This window comes from Pseudophryne corroboree, chromosome 6, assembly GCF_028390025.1.
Source record: "Pseudophryne corroboree isolate aPseCor3 chromosome 6, aPseCor3.hap2, whole genome shotgun sequence".
Taxonomy (NCBI): Eukaryota; Metazoa; Chordata; class Amphibia; order Anura; family Myobatrachidae; genus Pseudophryne; species Pseudophryne corroboree.
In genome coordinates, this window is record NC_086449.1 from 633,868,314 (window position 1) to 633,883,322 (window position 15,009).

Here is a 15,009-nt window from a genome sequence, read left to right on the forward strand (position 1 = left end):
TTTCTATGTGAAAACTCTTCAATAAAAACCTTAATGTTCAAAAAAAAAAAAAAAGATCAGCTTCATAAATAGGCCCCTTAATCAGTAATATTATTTATTGCTAGAAAGACAATAATAATAATAATAATAATAAGAAGAAGAATTTACTTACCGATAATTCTATTTCTCATAGTCCGTAGTGGATGCTGGGGACTCCGTAAGGACCATGGGGAATAGCGGCTCCGCAGGAGACTGGGCACAAAAGTAAAAGCTTTAGGACTACCTGGTGTGCACTGGCTCCTCCCCCTATGACCCTCCTCCAAGCCTCAGTTAGGATACTGTGCCCGGACGAGCGTACACAATAAGGAAGGATATTGAATCCCGGGTAAGACTCATACCAGCCACACCAATCACACCGTACAACCTGTGATCTGAACCCAGTTAACAGCATGATAACAGAGGAGCCTCTGAAAAGATGGCTCACAACAATAATAACCCGATTTTTGTAACAATAACTATGTACAAGTATTGCAGACAATCCGCACTTGGGATGGGCGCCCAGCATCCACTACGGACTATGAGAAATAAAATTATCGGTAAGTAAATTCTTATTTTCTCTAACGTCCTAAGTGGATGCTGGGGACTCCGTAAGGACCATGGGGATTATACCAAAGCTCCCAAACGGGCGGGAGAGTGCGGATGACTCTGCAGCACCGAATGAGAGAACTCCAGGTCCTCCTCAGCCAGGGTATCAAATTTGTAGAATTTAGCAAACGTGTTTGCCCCTGACCAAGTAGCTGCTCGGCAAAGTTGTAAAGCCGAGACCCCTCGGGCAGCCGCCCAAGATGAGCCCACCTTCCTTGTGGAATGGGCATTTACAGATTTTGGCTGTGGCAGGCCTGCCACAGAATGTGCAAGCTGAATTGTACTACAAATCCAGCGAGCAATAGTCTGCTTAGAAGCAGGAGCACCCAGCTTGTTGGGTGCATACAGGATAAATAGCGAGTCAGATTTTCTGACTCCAGCCGTCCTGGAAACATATATTTTCAGGGCCCTGACTACGTCCAGCAACTTGGAGTCCTCCAAGTCCCTAGTAGCCGCAGGCACCACAATAGGCTGGCTCAAGTGAAATGCTGAAACCACCTTAGGGAGAAATTGAGGACGAGTCCTCAATTCTGCCCTGTCCGTATGAAAAATTAGGTAAGGGCTTTTATAGGATAAAGCCGCCAATTCTGAGACACGCCTGGCTGAAGCCAGGGCTAACAGCATTACCACCTTCCATGTGAGATATTTTAAGTCCACAGTGGAAAGTGGTTCAAACCAATGTGTTTTTAGGAATCCCAAAACTACATTTAGATCCCAAGGTGCCACTGGAGGCACAAAAGGAGGTTGTATATGCAGTACCCCCTTGACAAACGTCTGTACTTCAGGAACTGAAGCCAGTTCTTTTTTGGAAGAAAATCGACAGGGCCGAAATCTGAACCTTAATGGACCCTAATTTTAGGCCCATAGACAGTCCTGTTTGTAGGAAATGCAGGAAACGACCCAGTTGAAATTCCTCTGTAGGGGCCTTCCTGGCCTCGCACCACGCAACATATTTACGCCAAATACGGTGATAATGTTGTACGGTTACATCCTTCCTGGCTTTGATCAGGGTAGGGATGACTTCATCCGGAATGCTTTTTTCCTTCAGGATCCGGCGTTCAACCGCCATGCCGTCAAACGCAGCCGCGGTAAGTCTTGGAAGAGACAGGGTCCCTGCTGGAGCAGGTCCTTTCTTAGAGGTAGAGGCCACGGGTCCTCTGTGAGCATCTCTTGAAGTTCCGGGTACCAAGTCCTTCTTGGCCAATCCGGAGCCACGAGTATAGTCCTTACTCCTCTCCTTCTTATGATCCTCAGTACCTTGGGTATGAGAGGCAGAGGAGGGAACACATACACTGACTGGTACACCCATGGTGTTACCAGAGCGTCCACAGCTATTGCCTGAGGGTCCCTTGACCTGGCGCAATATCGGTCTAGTTTTTTGTTGAGGCGGGACGCCATCATGTCCACCTTTGGTTTTTCCCAACGGTTCACAATCATGTGGAAGACTTCTGGGTGAAGTCCCCACTCCCCCGGGTGGAGGTCGTGTCTGCTGAGGAAGTCTGCTTCCCAGTTGTCCACACCCGGAATGAACACTGCTGACAGTGCTATCACATGATTTTCTGCCCAGCGAAGAATCCTTGCAACTTCTGTCATTGTCCTCCTGCTTCTTGTGCCGCCCTGTCTGTTTACGTGGGCGACTGCCGTGATGTTGTCCGACTGGATCAGCACCGGCTGACCTTGAAGCAGAGGTCTTGCTAGGCTCAGAGCATTGTAGATGGCTCTTAGCTCCAGGATATTTATGTGAAGTGATGTCTCCAGGCTTGACCACAAGCCCTGGAAATTTCTTCCCTGTGTGACTGCTCCCCAGCCTCTCAGGCTGGCATCCGTGGTCACCAGGACCCAGTCCTGAATGCCGAATCTGCGGCCCTCTAGAAGATGAGCACTCTGCAACCACCACAGGAGAGACACCCTTGTCCTTGGAGACAGGGTTATCCGCTGATGCATCTGAAGATGCGATCCGGACCATTTGTCCAGCAGATCCCACTGAAAAGTTATTGCGTGGAATCTGCCAAATGGAATCGCTTCGTAAGAAGCCACCATTTTTCCCAGGACCCTTGTGCATTGATGCACTGACACTTGGCCTGGTTTTAGGAGGTTCCTGACTAGCTCGGATAACTCCCTGGCTTTCTCCTCCGGGAGAAACACCTTTTTCTGGACTGTGTCCAGAATCATCCCTAGGAACAGCAGACGTGTCGTCGGAATCAGCTGCGATTTTGGAATATTTAGAATCCACCCGTGCTGTCGTAGCACTACTTGAGATAGTGCTACTCCGACCTCTAACTGTTCCCTGGACCTTGCCCTTATCAGGAGATCGTCCAAGTAAGGGATAATTAAGACGCCTTTTCTTCGAAGAAGAATCATCATTTCGGCCATTACCTTGGTAAAGACCCGGGGTGCCGTGGACAATCCAAACGGCAGCGTCTGAAACTGATAGTGACAGTTCTGTACCACAAACCTGAGGTACCCTTGGTGAGAAGGGCAAATTGGGACATGGAGGTAAGCATCCTTGATGTCCAGAGACACCATATAGTCCCCTTCTTCCAGGTTCGCTATCACTGCTCTGAGTGACTCCATCTTGAATTTGAACCTTTGTATGTAAGTGTTCAAGGATTTCAGATTTAAAATAGGTCTCACCGAGCCGTCCGGCTTCGGTACCACAAACAGCGTGGAATAATACCCCTTTCCCTGTTGTAGGAAGGGTACCTTGATTATCACCTGCTGGGAATACAGCTTGTGAATGGCTTCCAATACCGCCTCCCTGTCGGAGGGAGACGTTGGTAAAGCAGACTTCAGGAACCGGCGAGGGGGAGACGTCTCGAATTCCAATTTGTACCCCTGAGATACTACCTGCAGGATCCAGGGGTCCACTTGCGAGTGAGCCCACTGCGCGCTGAAATTCTTGAGACGACCCCCCACCGTACCTGAGTCCGCTTGTAAGGCCCCAGCGTCATGCTGAGGGCTTCTGTTCCTGGGAAGAGGCTGCCTGCTGCAGTCTTTTTCCCCTTCCTCTGCCCCGGGGCAGATATGAGTGGCCTTTTGCCCGCTTGCCCTTATGGGGACGAAAGGATTGAGCCTGAAAAGACGGTGTCTTTTTCTGCTGAGAGGTGACCTGGGGTAAAAAGGTGGATTTCCCAGCCGTTGCCGTGGCCACCAGGTCCGATAGACCGACCCCAAATAACTCCTCCCCTTTATACGGCAATACTTCCATATGCCGTTTGGAATCCGCATCACCTGACCACTGTCGCGTCCATAACCCTCTTCTGGCAGAAATGGACAGCGCACTTACTCTTGATGCCAGAGTGCAAATATCCCTCTGTGCATCTCGCATATATAGAAATGCATCCTTTAAATGCTCTATAGTCAATAATATACTGTCCCTGTCCAGGGTATCAATATTTTCAGTCAGGGAATCCGACCAAGCCACCCCAGCACTGCACATCCAGGCTGAGGCGATTGCTGGTCTCAGTATAACACCAGTATGTGTGTATATACTTTTTAGGATATTTTCCAGCTTTCTATCAGCTGGCTCCTTGAGGGCGGCCGTATCCGGAGACGGTAACGCCACTTGTTTTGATAAGCGTGTGAGCGCCTTATCTACCCTAGGGGGTGTTTCCCAACGCGCCCTAACCTCTGGCGGGAAAGGGTATAATGCCAATTATTTTTTTGAAATTAGCAGTTTTTTATCGGGGGAAACCCACGCTTCATCACACACATTTAATTCATCTGATTCAGGAAAAACTACGGGTAGTTTTTTCACACCCCACATAATACCCTTTTTTGTGGTACTTGTAGTATCAGAAATGTTCAAAACCTCCTTCATTGCCGTGATCATGTAACGTGTGGCCCTACTGGAAAATACGTTTGTTTCCTCACCGTCGACACTGGAGTCAGTGTCCGTGTCTGGGTCTGTGTCGACCATCTGAGGTAACGGGCGCTTTAGAGCCCCTGACGGTGTTTGAGACGCCTGGACAGGTATTAACTGTTTTTCCGGCTGTCTCATGTCGTCAACAGTCTTTTGTAAAGTGCTGACGCTATCACGTAATTCCTTCCATACGACCATCCAGTCAGGTGTCGACTCCCTAGGGGGTGACATCACTATTACAGGCAATTGCTCCGCCTCCATACCATTTTCCTCCTCATACATGTCGACACAACGTACCGACACACAGCACACACACAGGGAATGCTCTGATAGAGGACAGGACCCCACTAGCCCTTTGGGGAGACAGAGGGAGAGTTTGCCAGCACACACCAGAGCGCTATATATATACAGGGATAACCTTATATAAGTGTTTTTCCCTTATATAGCTGCTGTATTATTAATCTGCCAAATTTAGTGCCCCCCCTCTCTTGTTTTACCCTGTTTCTGTAGTGCAGGACTGCAGGGGAGAGCCAGGGAGCTTCCCTCCAACGGAGCTGTGAGGGAAAATGGCGCTTGTGTGCTGAGGAGATAGGCTCCGCCCCCTTCTCGGCGGCCTTTCTCCCGCTTTTTTAAGGAAAAACTGGCAGGGGTTAAATGCATCCATATAGCCCAGGAGCTATATGCGATGTATTTTTAGCCATCTAAGGTGTTTTTATTGCGTCTCAGGGCGCCCCCCCCAGCGCCCTGCACCCTCAGTGACCGGAGTGTGAAGTGTGCTGAGAGCAATGGCGCACGGCTGCGGTGCTGTGCGCTACCTTATTGAAGACAGGACGTCTTCTGCCGCCGATTTCCCGGACCTCTTCAGTCTTCTGGCTCTGTAAGGGGGCCGGCGGCGCGGCTCTGGGACCCATCCATGGCTGGGCCTGTGATCGTCCCTCTGGAGCTAATGTCCAGTAGCCTAAGAAGCCCAATCCACTCTGCACGCAGGTGAGTTCGCTTCTTCTCCCCTTAGTCCCTCGGTGCAGTGAGCCTGTTGCCAGCAGGTCTCACTGAAAATAAAAAACCTAAAACTAACTTTTCACTAAGCAGCTCAGGAGAGCCACCTAGTGTGCACCCTTCTCGTTCGGGCACAAAAATCTAACTGAGGCTTGGAGGAGGGTCATAGGGGGAGGAGCCAGTGCACACCAGGTAGTCCTAAAGCTTTTACTTTTGTGCCCAGTCTCCTGCGGAGCCGCTATTCCCCATGGTCCTTACGGAGTCCCCAGCATCCACTTAGGACGTTAGAGAAAATAATAATAATAATAATAAAATATTTACACCAAGAACACCCCTTTGGTACCACTATATTACCTGGTCATTCAGAGTTTAGTGGCACTTGCACAGGTGTTACTATATTCCTTGTGGAATTAGAGGAAAGAACACGGATGTTGGGAATCTATTGGATACAGCTACCCTTAGCGCAGAGGCCAAGATACATGCAACCAGAAAACTTACTGGCTCCACAAACTCAAACATTTTCCGCTCTTGAACTTCATGGACCTTCAAAACATATTCCAGTGACACCTCATAGAAATGCTGCCTCATCTGGTCCACCTGGCTGTCGGCCTGAAATAAGAGAACAGAATATATTGCCTTCATCAGTTCTACTTCAACAAAGCCAATAGCTTGGAATCTGACTGCAAACATTCCTGTATTCTGAGGTGTGGGAATAAAAACACATTACTGCATTTTACCATTGACCTGTTTTTGATTAAAGAATAGTAAAAATAGACACTTACCTCCTTAGAAGGGAAGAGAAAAGTTTAACACTAAGGGGAGATGGATCAGTCATTTTTTTAAACCAATCATTAACCAACCAATAAAAGCGATATAGTTATGTGACAAAAATAGTGTATGCAAAACTATTGGTTTTAAAAAAAATTGCTGAATCATATATTTTACAAATTAGAATAAATATTTGGCTTCTCTTACTGATTGGCCATTTGGCTTTTTTTTGGGGGTGATCTTTCTGATGAGGAGATATCTTTTACAGGATTGCTCTCTCGTCTACTATTGGACTTATTTGACAGAGAAAGAAGAGGATCTATACACAAAAAGAAGTTCTACTACTGATGGACGTACCAGTGTGAATATTTGAGAATTCGGATCTAATACAACTGTATTCCATTTTAGCACACTCTGGAATAGTTTTGTATTAATAATAATAATAATAATAATAAATATTATATAGGTTAAATTATCTAACTTAATACCACTAGGATTACTTAATTTTTCTTTTACAACTCCAGTCGTATGGGCCCTACACACTGCGCGATTTTAGTGAAAGATATGAACGATCTCGTTCATTAATGAACGAAATACCATTCATATCTTTCAGTGTGGATGCACCAGCGATGAACGATACGCGGCCCCGCGCTCGTTCATCGCTGGTGCCCCATCACCTGTGCATGCAGGCCAATATGGACGTCGGGCAGCTCGGCGGCGGATCGGTATGTGTGTAGGGCCCATTAGTATGCTACATTTCAAAAGTATTTTTCATACAAGAAAGCCTCAGATCTCTTTATATAACCACTCATTTTGATTGGCAGGAGGGCGAATCTTGGTGTAGTTTCAAATCAAGCACCGTGTTCCTGCTCTACCAGGTAACTGATCCTAAGTGTACCAAAGTATAATTTGAGTGCATACTTTGGAATCGAACATAAAGGCGGGGTTTGGGCCCTCATGTAAAGGGGCCCACCAGGAATTTCCTCTGTAACCCAGTGGGCCAGTCCGACCCTATATACTTCTGCTGAATCACTCCCTTTAATAGAGCCCTGCTGTTTCTTATTATATGGGCATGATTTTAGGTGACTAGGCAAGTGTTTTATCAAACTATACATAATTCCGGCTTAAGGGAGGAAATAAATTACTGGCGAAAGTGAAACGTTTTCATGGGTTTCACAGATGATAGCTTATTGTGCATATCGCCAATTAATTTCACTTAACACCTTTATGCGAATAATCATAGTGCAATCCAAACAGAAAATGGGTGTTAAGTGTTTCACCCCATTCTTGCTGGTATTACACAAGTATAGGTGAAAATGGGAAAATCTGCATGTACTCCTGAAAAAGACAAACTAATATTGGATAACAGTACATAAGCCTATCAGTAGCCATAATAAAAGCATTTGGGGTTCTTACATTGTGTCAAATGTCTGTTATAAGCTTTTCTAAAACAGTGGGGGGGAAATAGTGTTTTTCTGCAAAACAAATGCTCTACTTAAATTAGGTGTGTATAAAAATGCCTATAAGTATATATTTGTGTCATTTATATACACTTTTAAAAAAATCTTAAAAAAAAAAAAAAAACACCTAACACGCACCTGCAATCTTAAGAAACACCTGTCCCATTCATACAGCACCCATATACCTGTCAAGCATCAAGTAACCCATTTTCCTGTATTATGCACATTTTTGCCACAAAAATGACGTCATTATTGGCCAAATTAAGATCATTAAAAAATTTAAGTGGTTAATTAATCATTAGGGAGGGTGCCCCGGTGATTCTGAATCAAGTCCTGACATATTTATCTTAAAATAGACCTTTTCCCTAACTTTAGACCTGATCAGGAGGTGGTGAAATTTTTTTTACCTTACATCCTATGGAGAATTATCGCATGAATTGGCCAATAACCACTTTTCACAAAAAAAATAAAAAAAAAAATAAGATTTTACTTACCGGTAAATCTATTTCTCGTAGTCCATAGTGGATGCTGGAGACTCCGTAAGGACCATGGGGAATAGACGGGCTACGCAGGAGACAGGGCACTCTAAGAAAGAATTAGGACTACTGGTGTGCACTGGCTCCTCCCTCTATGTCCCTCCTCCAGACCTCAGTTAAGGAAACTGTGCCCGGAAGAGCTGACAGTACAAGGAAAGGATTTTGGAATCCAGGGTAAGACTCATACCAGCCACACCAATCACACCGTATAACTCGTGATAAACTTACCCAGTTAACAGTATGAACAACAACAGAGCATCAGACCAACCTGATGCAACCATAACATAACCCTTATGTAAGCAATAACTATATACAAGCATTGCAGAAGAAGTCCGCACTTGGGATGGGCGCCCAGCATCCACTACGGACTACGAGAAATAGATTTACCGGTAAGTAAAATCTTATTTTCTCTAACGTCCTAGTGGATGCTGGGGACTCCGTAAGGACCATGGGGATTATACCAAAGCTCCCAAACGGGCGGGAGAGTGCGGATGACTCTGCAGCACCGAATGAGCAAACACAAGGTCCTCCTCAGCCAGGGTATCAAACTTGTAGAATTTTGCAAAAGTGTTTGAACCCGACCAAGTAGCTGCTCGGCAAAGCTGTAATGCCGAGACCCCTCGAGCAGCCGCCCAAGAAGAGCCCACCTTCCTTGTGGAATGGGCTTTTACTGATTTTGGAGGCGGCAATCCAGCCGCAGAATGAGCCTGCTGAATTGTGTTACAGATCCAGCGAGCAATAGTTTGCTTTGAAGCAGGAGCACCCAGCTTGTTGGATGCATATAGGATAAACAGCGACTCAGTTTTCCTGACTCCAGCCGTTCTGGCTACATACACCTTCAAAGCCCTGACTACCTCTAGTAACTTGGCATCCTCCAAGTCACGAGTAGCCGCAGGCACCACAATAGGTTGGTTCAAATGAAAAGATGACACCACTTTTGGCAGAAATTGCGGACGAGTCCGTAATTCTGCCCTGTCCATATGGAAAACCAGATAGGGGCTTTTATGTGACAAAGCCGCCAATTCTGACACACGCCTAGCCAATGCTAAGGCCAACAGCATGACCACCTTCCACGTGAGATATTTTAACTCCATGGTTTTAAGTGGCTCAAACCAGTGTGATTTCAGGAAACTCAACACAACGTTAAGATCCCGAGGTGCCACTGGTGGCACAAAAGGGGCTGAATATGCAGCACTCCCTTTACAACGTCTGAACTTCAGGAAGAGAAGCCAGTTCCTTTTGAAAGAAAATGGTTAGGGCTGAAATCTGGACCTTAATGGACCCCAATTTTAAGCCCAAAGTCACTCCCGACTGTAGGAAGTGAAGGAAACTGCCCAGCTGGAATTCCTTCACTGTAGGAAGTGAAGGAAACGGCCCAGCTGGAAACGGCCCAGCTGGTGTGAGGGGCATTCCTGGCCTCACACCAAGCAACATATTTTCGCCATATACGGTGATAATGCTTAGCCGTCACGTCCTTCCTAGCCTTTATTAGCGTAGGAATAACCTCATCCGGAATGCCTTTTTCTGCTAGGATCCGGCGTTCAACCGCCATGCCGTCAAACGCAGCCGCGGTAAGTCTTGGAACAGGCAGGGCCCCTGTTACAACAGATCCTGTCTGAGAGGCAGAGGCCATGGGTCCTCTGTGAGCATTTCTTGCAGTTCCGGATACCAAGTCCTTCTTGGCCAATCCGGAACAATGAGTATTGTTCTCACTCCTCTTTTTCTTACGATTCTCAGCACCTTGGGTATGAGAGGAAGAGGAGGAAACACAAACCGACTGGAACACCCACGGTGTCACAAGTGCGTCCACAGCTATCGCCTGAGGGTCTCTTGACCTGGCGCAATACATTTGTAGCTTTTTGTTGAGGTGGGATGCCATCATGTCCACCTGTGGCAGTTCCCAACGACTTGTAATCTGTGTGAAGACTTATTGATGAAGTCCCCACTCTCCCGGGTGGAGGTTGTGCCTGCTGAGGAAGTCTGCTTCCCAGTTGTCCACTCCCAGAATGAACACTGCTGACAGTGCTTTTACGTGATTCTCTGCCCCGCGAAGAATTCTGGTGGCTTCGGCCATCGCCACCCTGCTCCTTGTGCCGCCTTGGCGGTTTACATGAGCCACTGCGGTGATGTTGTCTGACTGAATCAGCACCGGTTGGTTGCGAAGCAGAGGCTCCGCTTGACGTAGGGCGTTGTATATGGCCCTTAGTTCCAGGATTTTGATGTGCAGACAAGTCTCCTGACTTGACCACAGACCCTGGAAATTTCTTCCCTGTGTGACTGCCCCCCACCCTCGGAGGCTTGCATCCGTGGTCATCAGGTCCCAGTCCTGAATGCCGAACCTGCGACCCTCGATAAGGTGAGCACTCTGCAGCCACCACAGAAGAGACACCCTGGCCCTGGGGGATAGGGTGATCAGCCGCTGCATCTGAAGATGCGATCCGGACCACCTGTCCAACAGATCCCACTGAAAGGTCCTCGCATGGAACCTGCAGAAGGGAATGGCTTCGTATGATGCCACCATCTTTCCCAGGACTCGCGTGCATTGATGTACAGACACCTGTTTTGGTTTTAAGAGGCCTCTGACCAGAGTCACGAGCTCCTGAGCCTTCTCCGCCGGGAGAAAAACCTTCTTCTGGTCTGTGTCCAGAATCATGCCCAGGAAGGGCAGACGCGTCGTAGGAATCAGCTGCAACTTGAGTATTCAGAATCCAGCCGTGCTGTTGCAACACTTCCCGAGAGTGTGCTACGCTGAACAGCAACTGCTCTCTGGACCTTGCCTTTATGAGGAGATCGTCCAAGTATGGGATAATTGTGACTCCTTGCTTTCGCAGAAGCACCATCATTTCTGCCATTACCTTGGTAAATATTCTCGGTGCCGTGGACAGACCAAACGGCAACGTCTGGAATGGGTAATGACAATCCTGTACCACAAATCTGAGGCACGCCTGATGAGGTGGATAAATGGGGACATGAAGGTATGCATCCTTTATGTCCAGAGACACCGTAAAATCCCCCCCTTCCAGGCTTTCGATGAGCGCTCTGAGCGATTCCATCTAGAACTTGAACCTTTTCAGGTATATGTTCAGGGATTTTAAATTCAATATGGGTCTGACCGAACCGTCCGGTTTCGGTACTACAAACATGGTCGACTAATAACCCCTTCCTTGTTGAAGGAGGGGAACCTTGACCACCACCTGCTGAAGATACAATTTGTGAATTGCAATTAACACTGTTTCCCTCTCGTGGGGGGAAGCCGGCAGGGCAGTCGGTGAGGGGGCATCTTCTCAAAGTCTATCTTGCATCCCTGAGACACAATATCTATTGCCCAGGGATCTAACAGGGAGTGAACCCACTTGTGGCTGAACTTACGCAGGCGTGCCCCCACCGGGCCTAGCTCTGCCTGTGGAGCCCCAGCGACATGCGGTGCATTTTTGTAGAGGCCGGGGAGGACTTCTGTTCCTGGGACCTAGCTGTGTTGTGCAGCTTCTTTCCTCTGCCCTCGCCTCTGGCAAGAAAGGACGCACCTCGGACTTTCTTGTTTCTTTGTTCTAAAGGCTGCATTTGATAATGTCGTGCTTTCCTAGGCTGTGCAGGAATATAAGGCAAAATATCAGAATTACCAGCTATAGCTGTGGAGACCAGGTTCGAGAACCCTTCTCCACACAATCCTCAGCCTTCCATATGCCTCTTAAGTCGGCATCATCTGTCCATTGCATATTCTACAGGACACGTCAAGCAGAAATCGACATAGCTTTGTCTCTAGGACCCAATATACTCATGTCATATATATATATATATATATATATATATATATATATATATATATATATATAAAAATCTCTTAAGTCAGCATCTATATATGTCTACATACTAGGGTCTCAATCTCTGCTGATAAGGTACCTGTCCACGATGCCCCAGCGCTATAAACCCATGCCGACACAATCGCCGGTCTGTGCAGGATCCCTGAGAATAGCTGTTACGACAGGTTACCTTTTGGGCAAACGTGACACCCTAGGGGAAGATTCCCATCCTATCCTGGCCCTAGTGGGGAAAGGATACTGCCTGAGAATTCTTTGTGGGAAACTGCAGTCTCTTGTCTGGAGATTCCCGCTCTTTTTCCTCATGAGAGGAGGGAAATTTACCTCAGCTTTCTTCCCCTTAAACATGTGTACCCTTGTGTCAGGGACAGATGAGTCATCAGTGATATGCAAATCATCTTTTATTACAATAATCATATATTGAATACTTTTCTGCCATTTTGGCTGTAACTTTGCAATATCGTAGTCGACACTGGAGTCAATCTCCGTGTCGACATCAGTGTTTATTATTTTGAATAGTGAGCATTGAGAGACACTGAAGGTCTCTGCGACAGAGGGACAGACATGGGTAGATTTCCTGTCCGTTCTCTAATCTTTTGTGTAATAAATTCACCTTAGCACTTAATTACACATATCCAACAGGTGTCGGCGTTGTCGACGGAGACACCCTCACACACACATATTTGCTCTCTCCTCCTTAGGGGAGCCTTTTACCTCAGACATGTCGACACACACGTACCGACACACCACACACACAGGGGATGCTCTATTTGAAGACCGTTCCCCCACAAGGCCCCTTGGAGAGACAGAGAGAGTATGCCAGCACACACCCCAGCGCTATATGATCCAGGAATCACACAGTAACATAGTGTTAACCCAGTAGCTGCTGTATATATTGTTTTTACGCCAAATTTATATGCCCCCCCTCTCTTTTCACCCTCTTCTATCGTGCTTCTGCAGGGGAGAGCCTGGGGAGCTTCCTCTCAGCGGAGCTGTGCAGAGAAAATGGCGCTGGTGAGTGCTGAGGAAGAAGCCCCGCCCCCTCAGCGGCGGGCTTCTGTTCCGCGATTTTGTGTAAAATAATGGCGGGGGCTCATGCATATATACAGTGCCCAACTGTATATATGCTGCTTTTGCCAAGAGGTACCTAATTGTTGCCCAGGGCGCCCCCCCCCTGCGCCCTGCACCCTACAGTGACCGGAGTGTGTGGGTTTAATGTGGGAGCAATGGCGCACAGCTGCAGTGCTGTGCGCTACCTCATATGAAGACTGGAGTCTTCTGCCGCCGCTTTTGACGTCTTCTTGCTTCTCACGCCGGCTTCTGGCTTTGCAAGGGGGACGGCGGCGCGGCTCTGGGATCGGACGTCCAGTAGCCTAAGAAGCATGACCTATCCGCAGTTAGTAGGTCTGCTTCTCTCCCCTCAGTCCCACGTAGCAGAGAGTGTTGCCAGCAGATCTCTCTGAAAATAAAAAATCCTAACAAAATACTTTCTTATTAGCAAGCTCAGGAGAGCTCACTAAAGTGCACCCAGCTCTGTCCGGGCACAGATTCTAACTGAGGTCTGGAGGAGGGACATAGAGGGAGGAGCCAGTGCACACCAGTATTCCTAATTCTTTCTTAGAGTGCCCTGTCTCCTGCGGAGCCCGTCTATTCCCCATGGTCCTTACGGAGTCCCCAGCATCCACTAGGATGTTAGAGAAAAGGGAAAATTTTTCACTCAAAAACAGGTTATCACCTGCAATTGATTTCCCCCTAAACATATTATAAATAACCCTGAGATTGCTGGAAAAATTTAACTAGGTGGACCAAACACTCCTTATTGGTACACCCAGCCATCCACAAACTCCAAAAAAGAGGCAGTAGCGTAGCAGCCCAAGAGAGAAACAGTTATGCACAAGGCAGTCACAGACTCACGGATTAAAGTAAAAAATAACATTCAGTGCCGAATTAGAGCTACATTTGTGGAAAAGAAACCAGGCTTGCATTAGACTCCGTCATATTGAGACAACACAGTGGCGGATGAGTGTAATAAATATTTTTTTTACTTCAAATTTTCATTAGAATGTCTGTTCAGAATCACAGGTCTGCTAGTGCAAGTTTCCTCACAGGTGGAGATAGTGGCCCACATTCCGAGTTGTTCGCTCGCTAGCTGCTTTTAGCAGCACTGCAAACGCTAGGTCGCCGCCCTCTGGGAGTGTATGTTAGCATAGCAGAATAGCGAACGAAAGATTAGCAGAACTGCTACTAAATATTGTCAAGCAGTTTCTGAGTAGCTCCAGACCTACTCCTAGATTGCGATCAGCTCGGTCCGTTTAGTTCCTAGTTTGACGTCACAAACACGCCATGCGTTCGGCCAGCCACTCCCGTTTCTCCAGACACTCCCACATTTTTCCCTGACACGCCTACGTTTTTTAGCACACTCATGGAAAACGCTCAGTTACCACCCAGAAACGCCCCTTTCCTGTCAATCAGTCACCGATCAGCAGTGCGACTGAAAAGCGCTGCACGATCAACAGCAAAACTGCTAAGTTTTTAGTTAAATAACTAAGCGCATGCGCTCTGCGTACCATGCGCATTTAGCAACAAATCGCAGCACAGCGAAAATCGGCAACGAGTGAACAACTTGGAATGACCACCTGTATCACACTAGGGGCCTAGTTCAGACCCGATTGCAGCAGCAAAATTTTTCTCTAATGGGCAAAACCAAGGGGGTAATTCAGAATGGATCGCTGCAGCGATTGGAGTCTGAATCCATTTGTGGCATGCGCAACGCAAGCGTGTCTAGACCATTGCGGGGAGGGCCGCGGTGGCTGCGTGACATCACATGCAGCCGCTGCGACCTGGGATGCGGCGGGTAGCCCCCTGCCAGTGCACAGGAGCTGCGCAGGCAAGGAGCTACTCGCTGGGTGCAGAAGCATTGCCGCCGTGCAATGCTTTTGAACCCG

General features: G+C 47.6%; 1 protein-coding gene across 3 annotated transcripts in view; it reads right to left on the bottom strand.

The window, feature by feature from the left end:
* Nucleotides 1-15,009, bottom strand: part of ARHGAP26 (Rho GTPase activating protein 26) — a 1,013,198-nt gene that overhangs the window by 751,700 nt on the left and 246,489 nt on the right. For all 3 annotated transcript variants that reach the window (XM_063928129.1, XM_063928130.1, XM_063928128.1), the window contains exon 6: nucleotides 5,981-6,091. In XM_063928129.1, coding sequence (XP_063784199.1) covers nucleotides 5,981-6,091 — 111 coding nt within the window. The remainder of the gene's footprint in view (nucleotides 1-5,980; nucleotides 6,092-15,009) is intronic.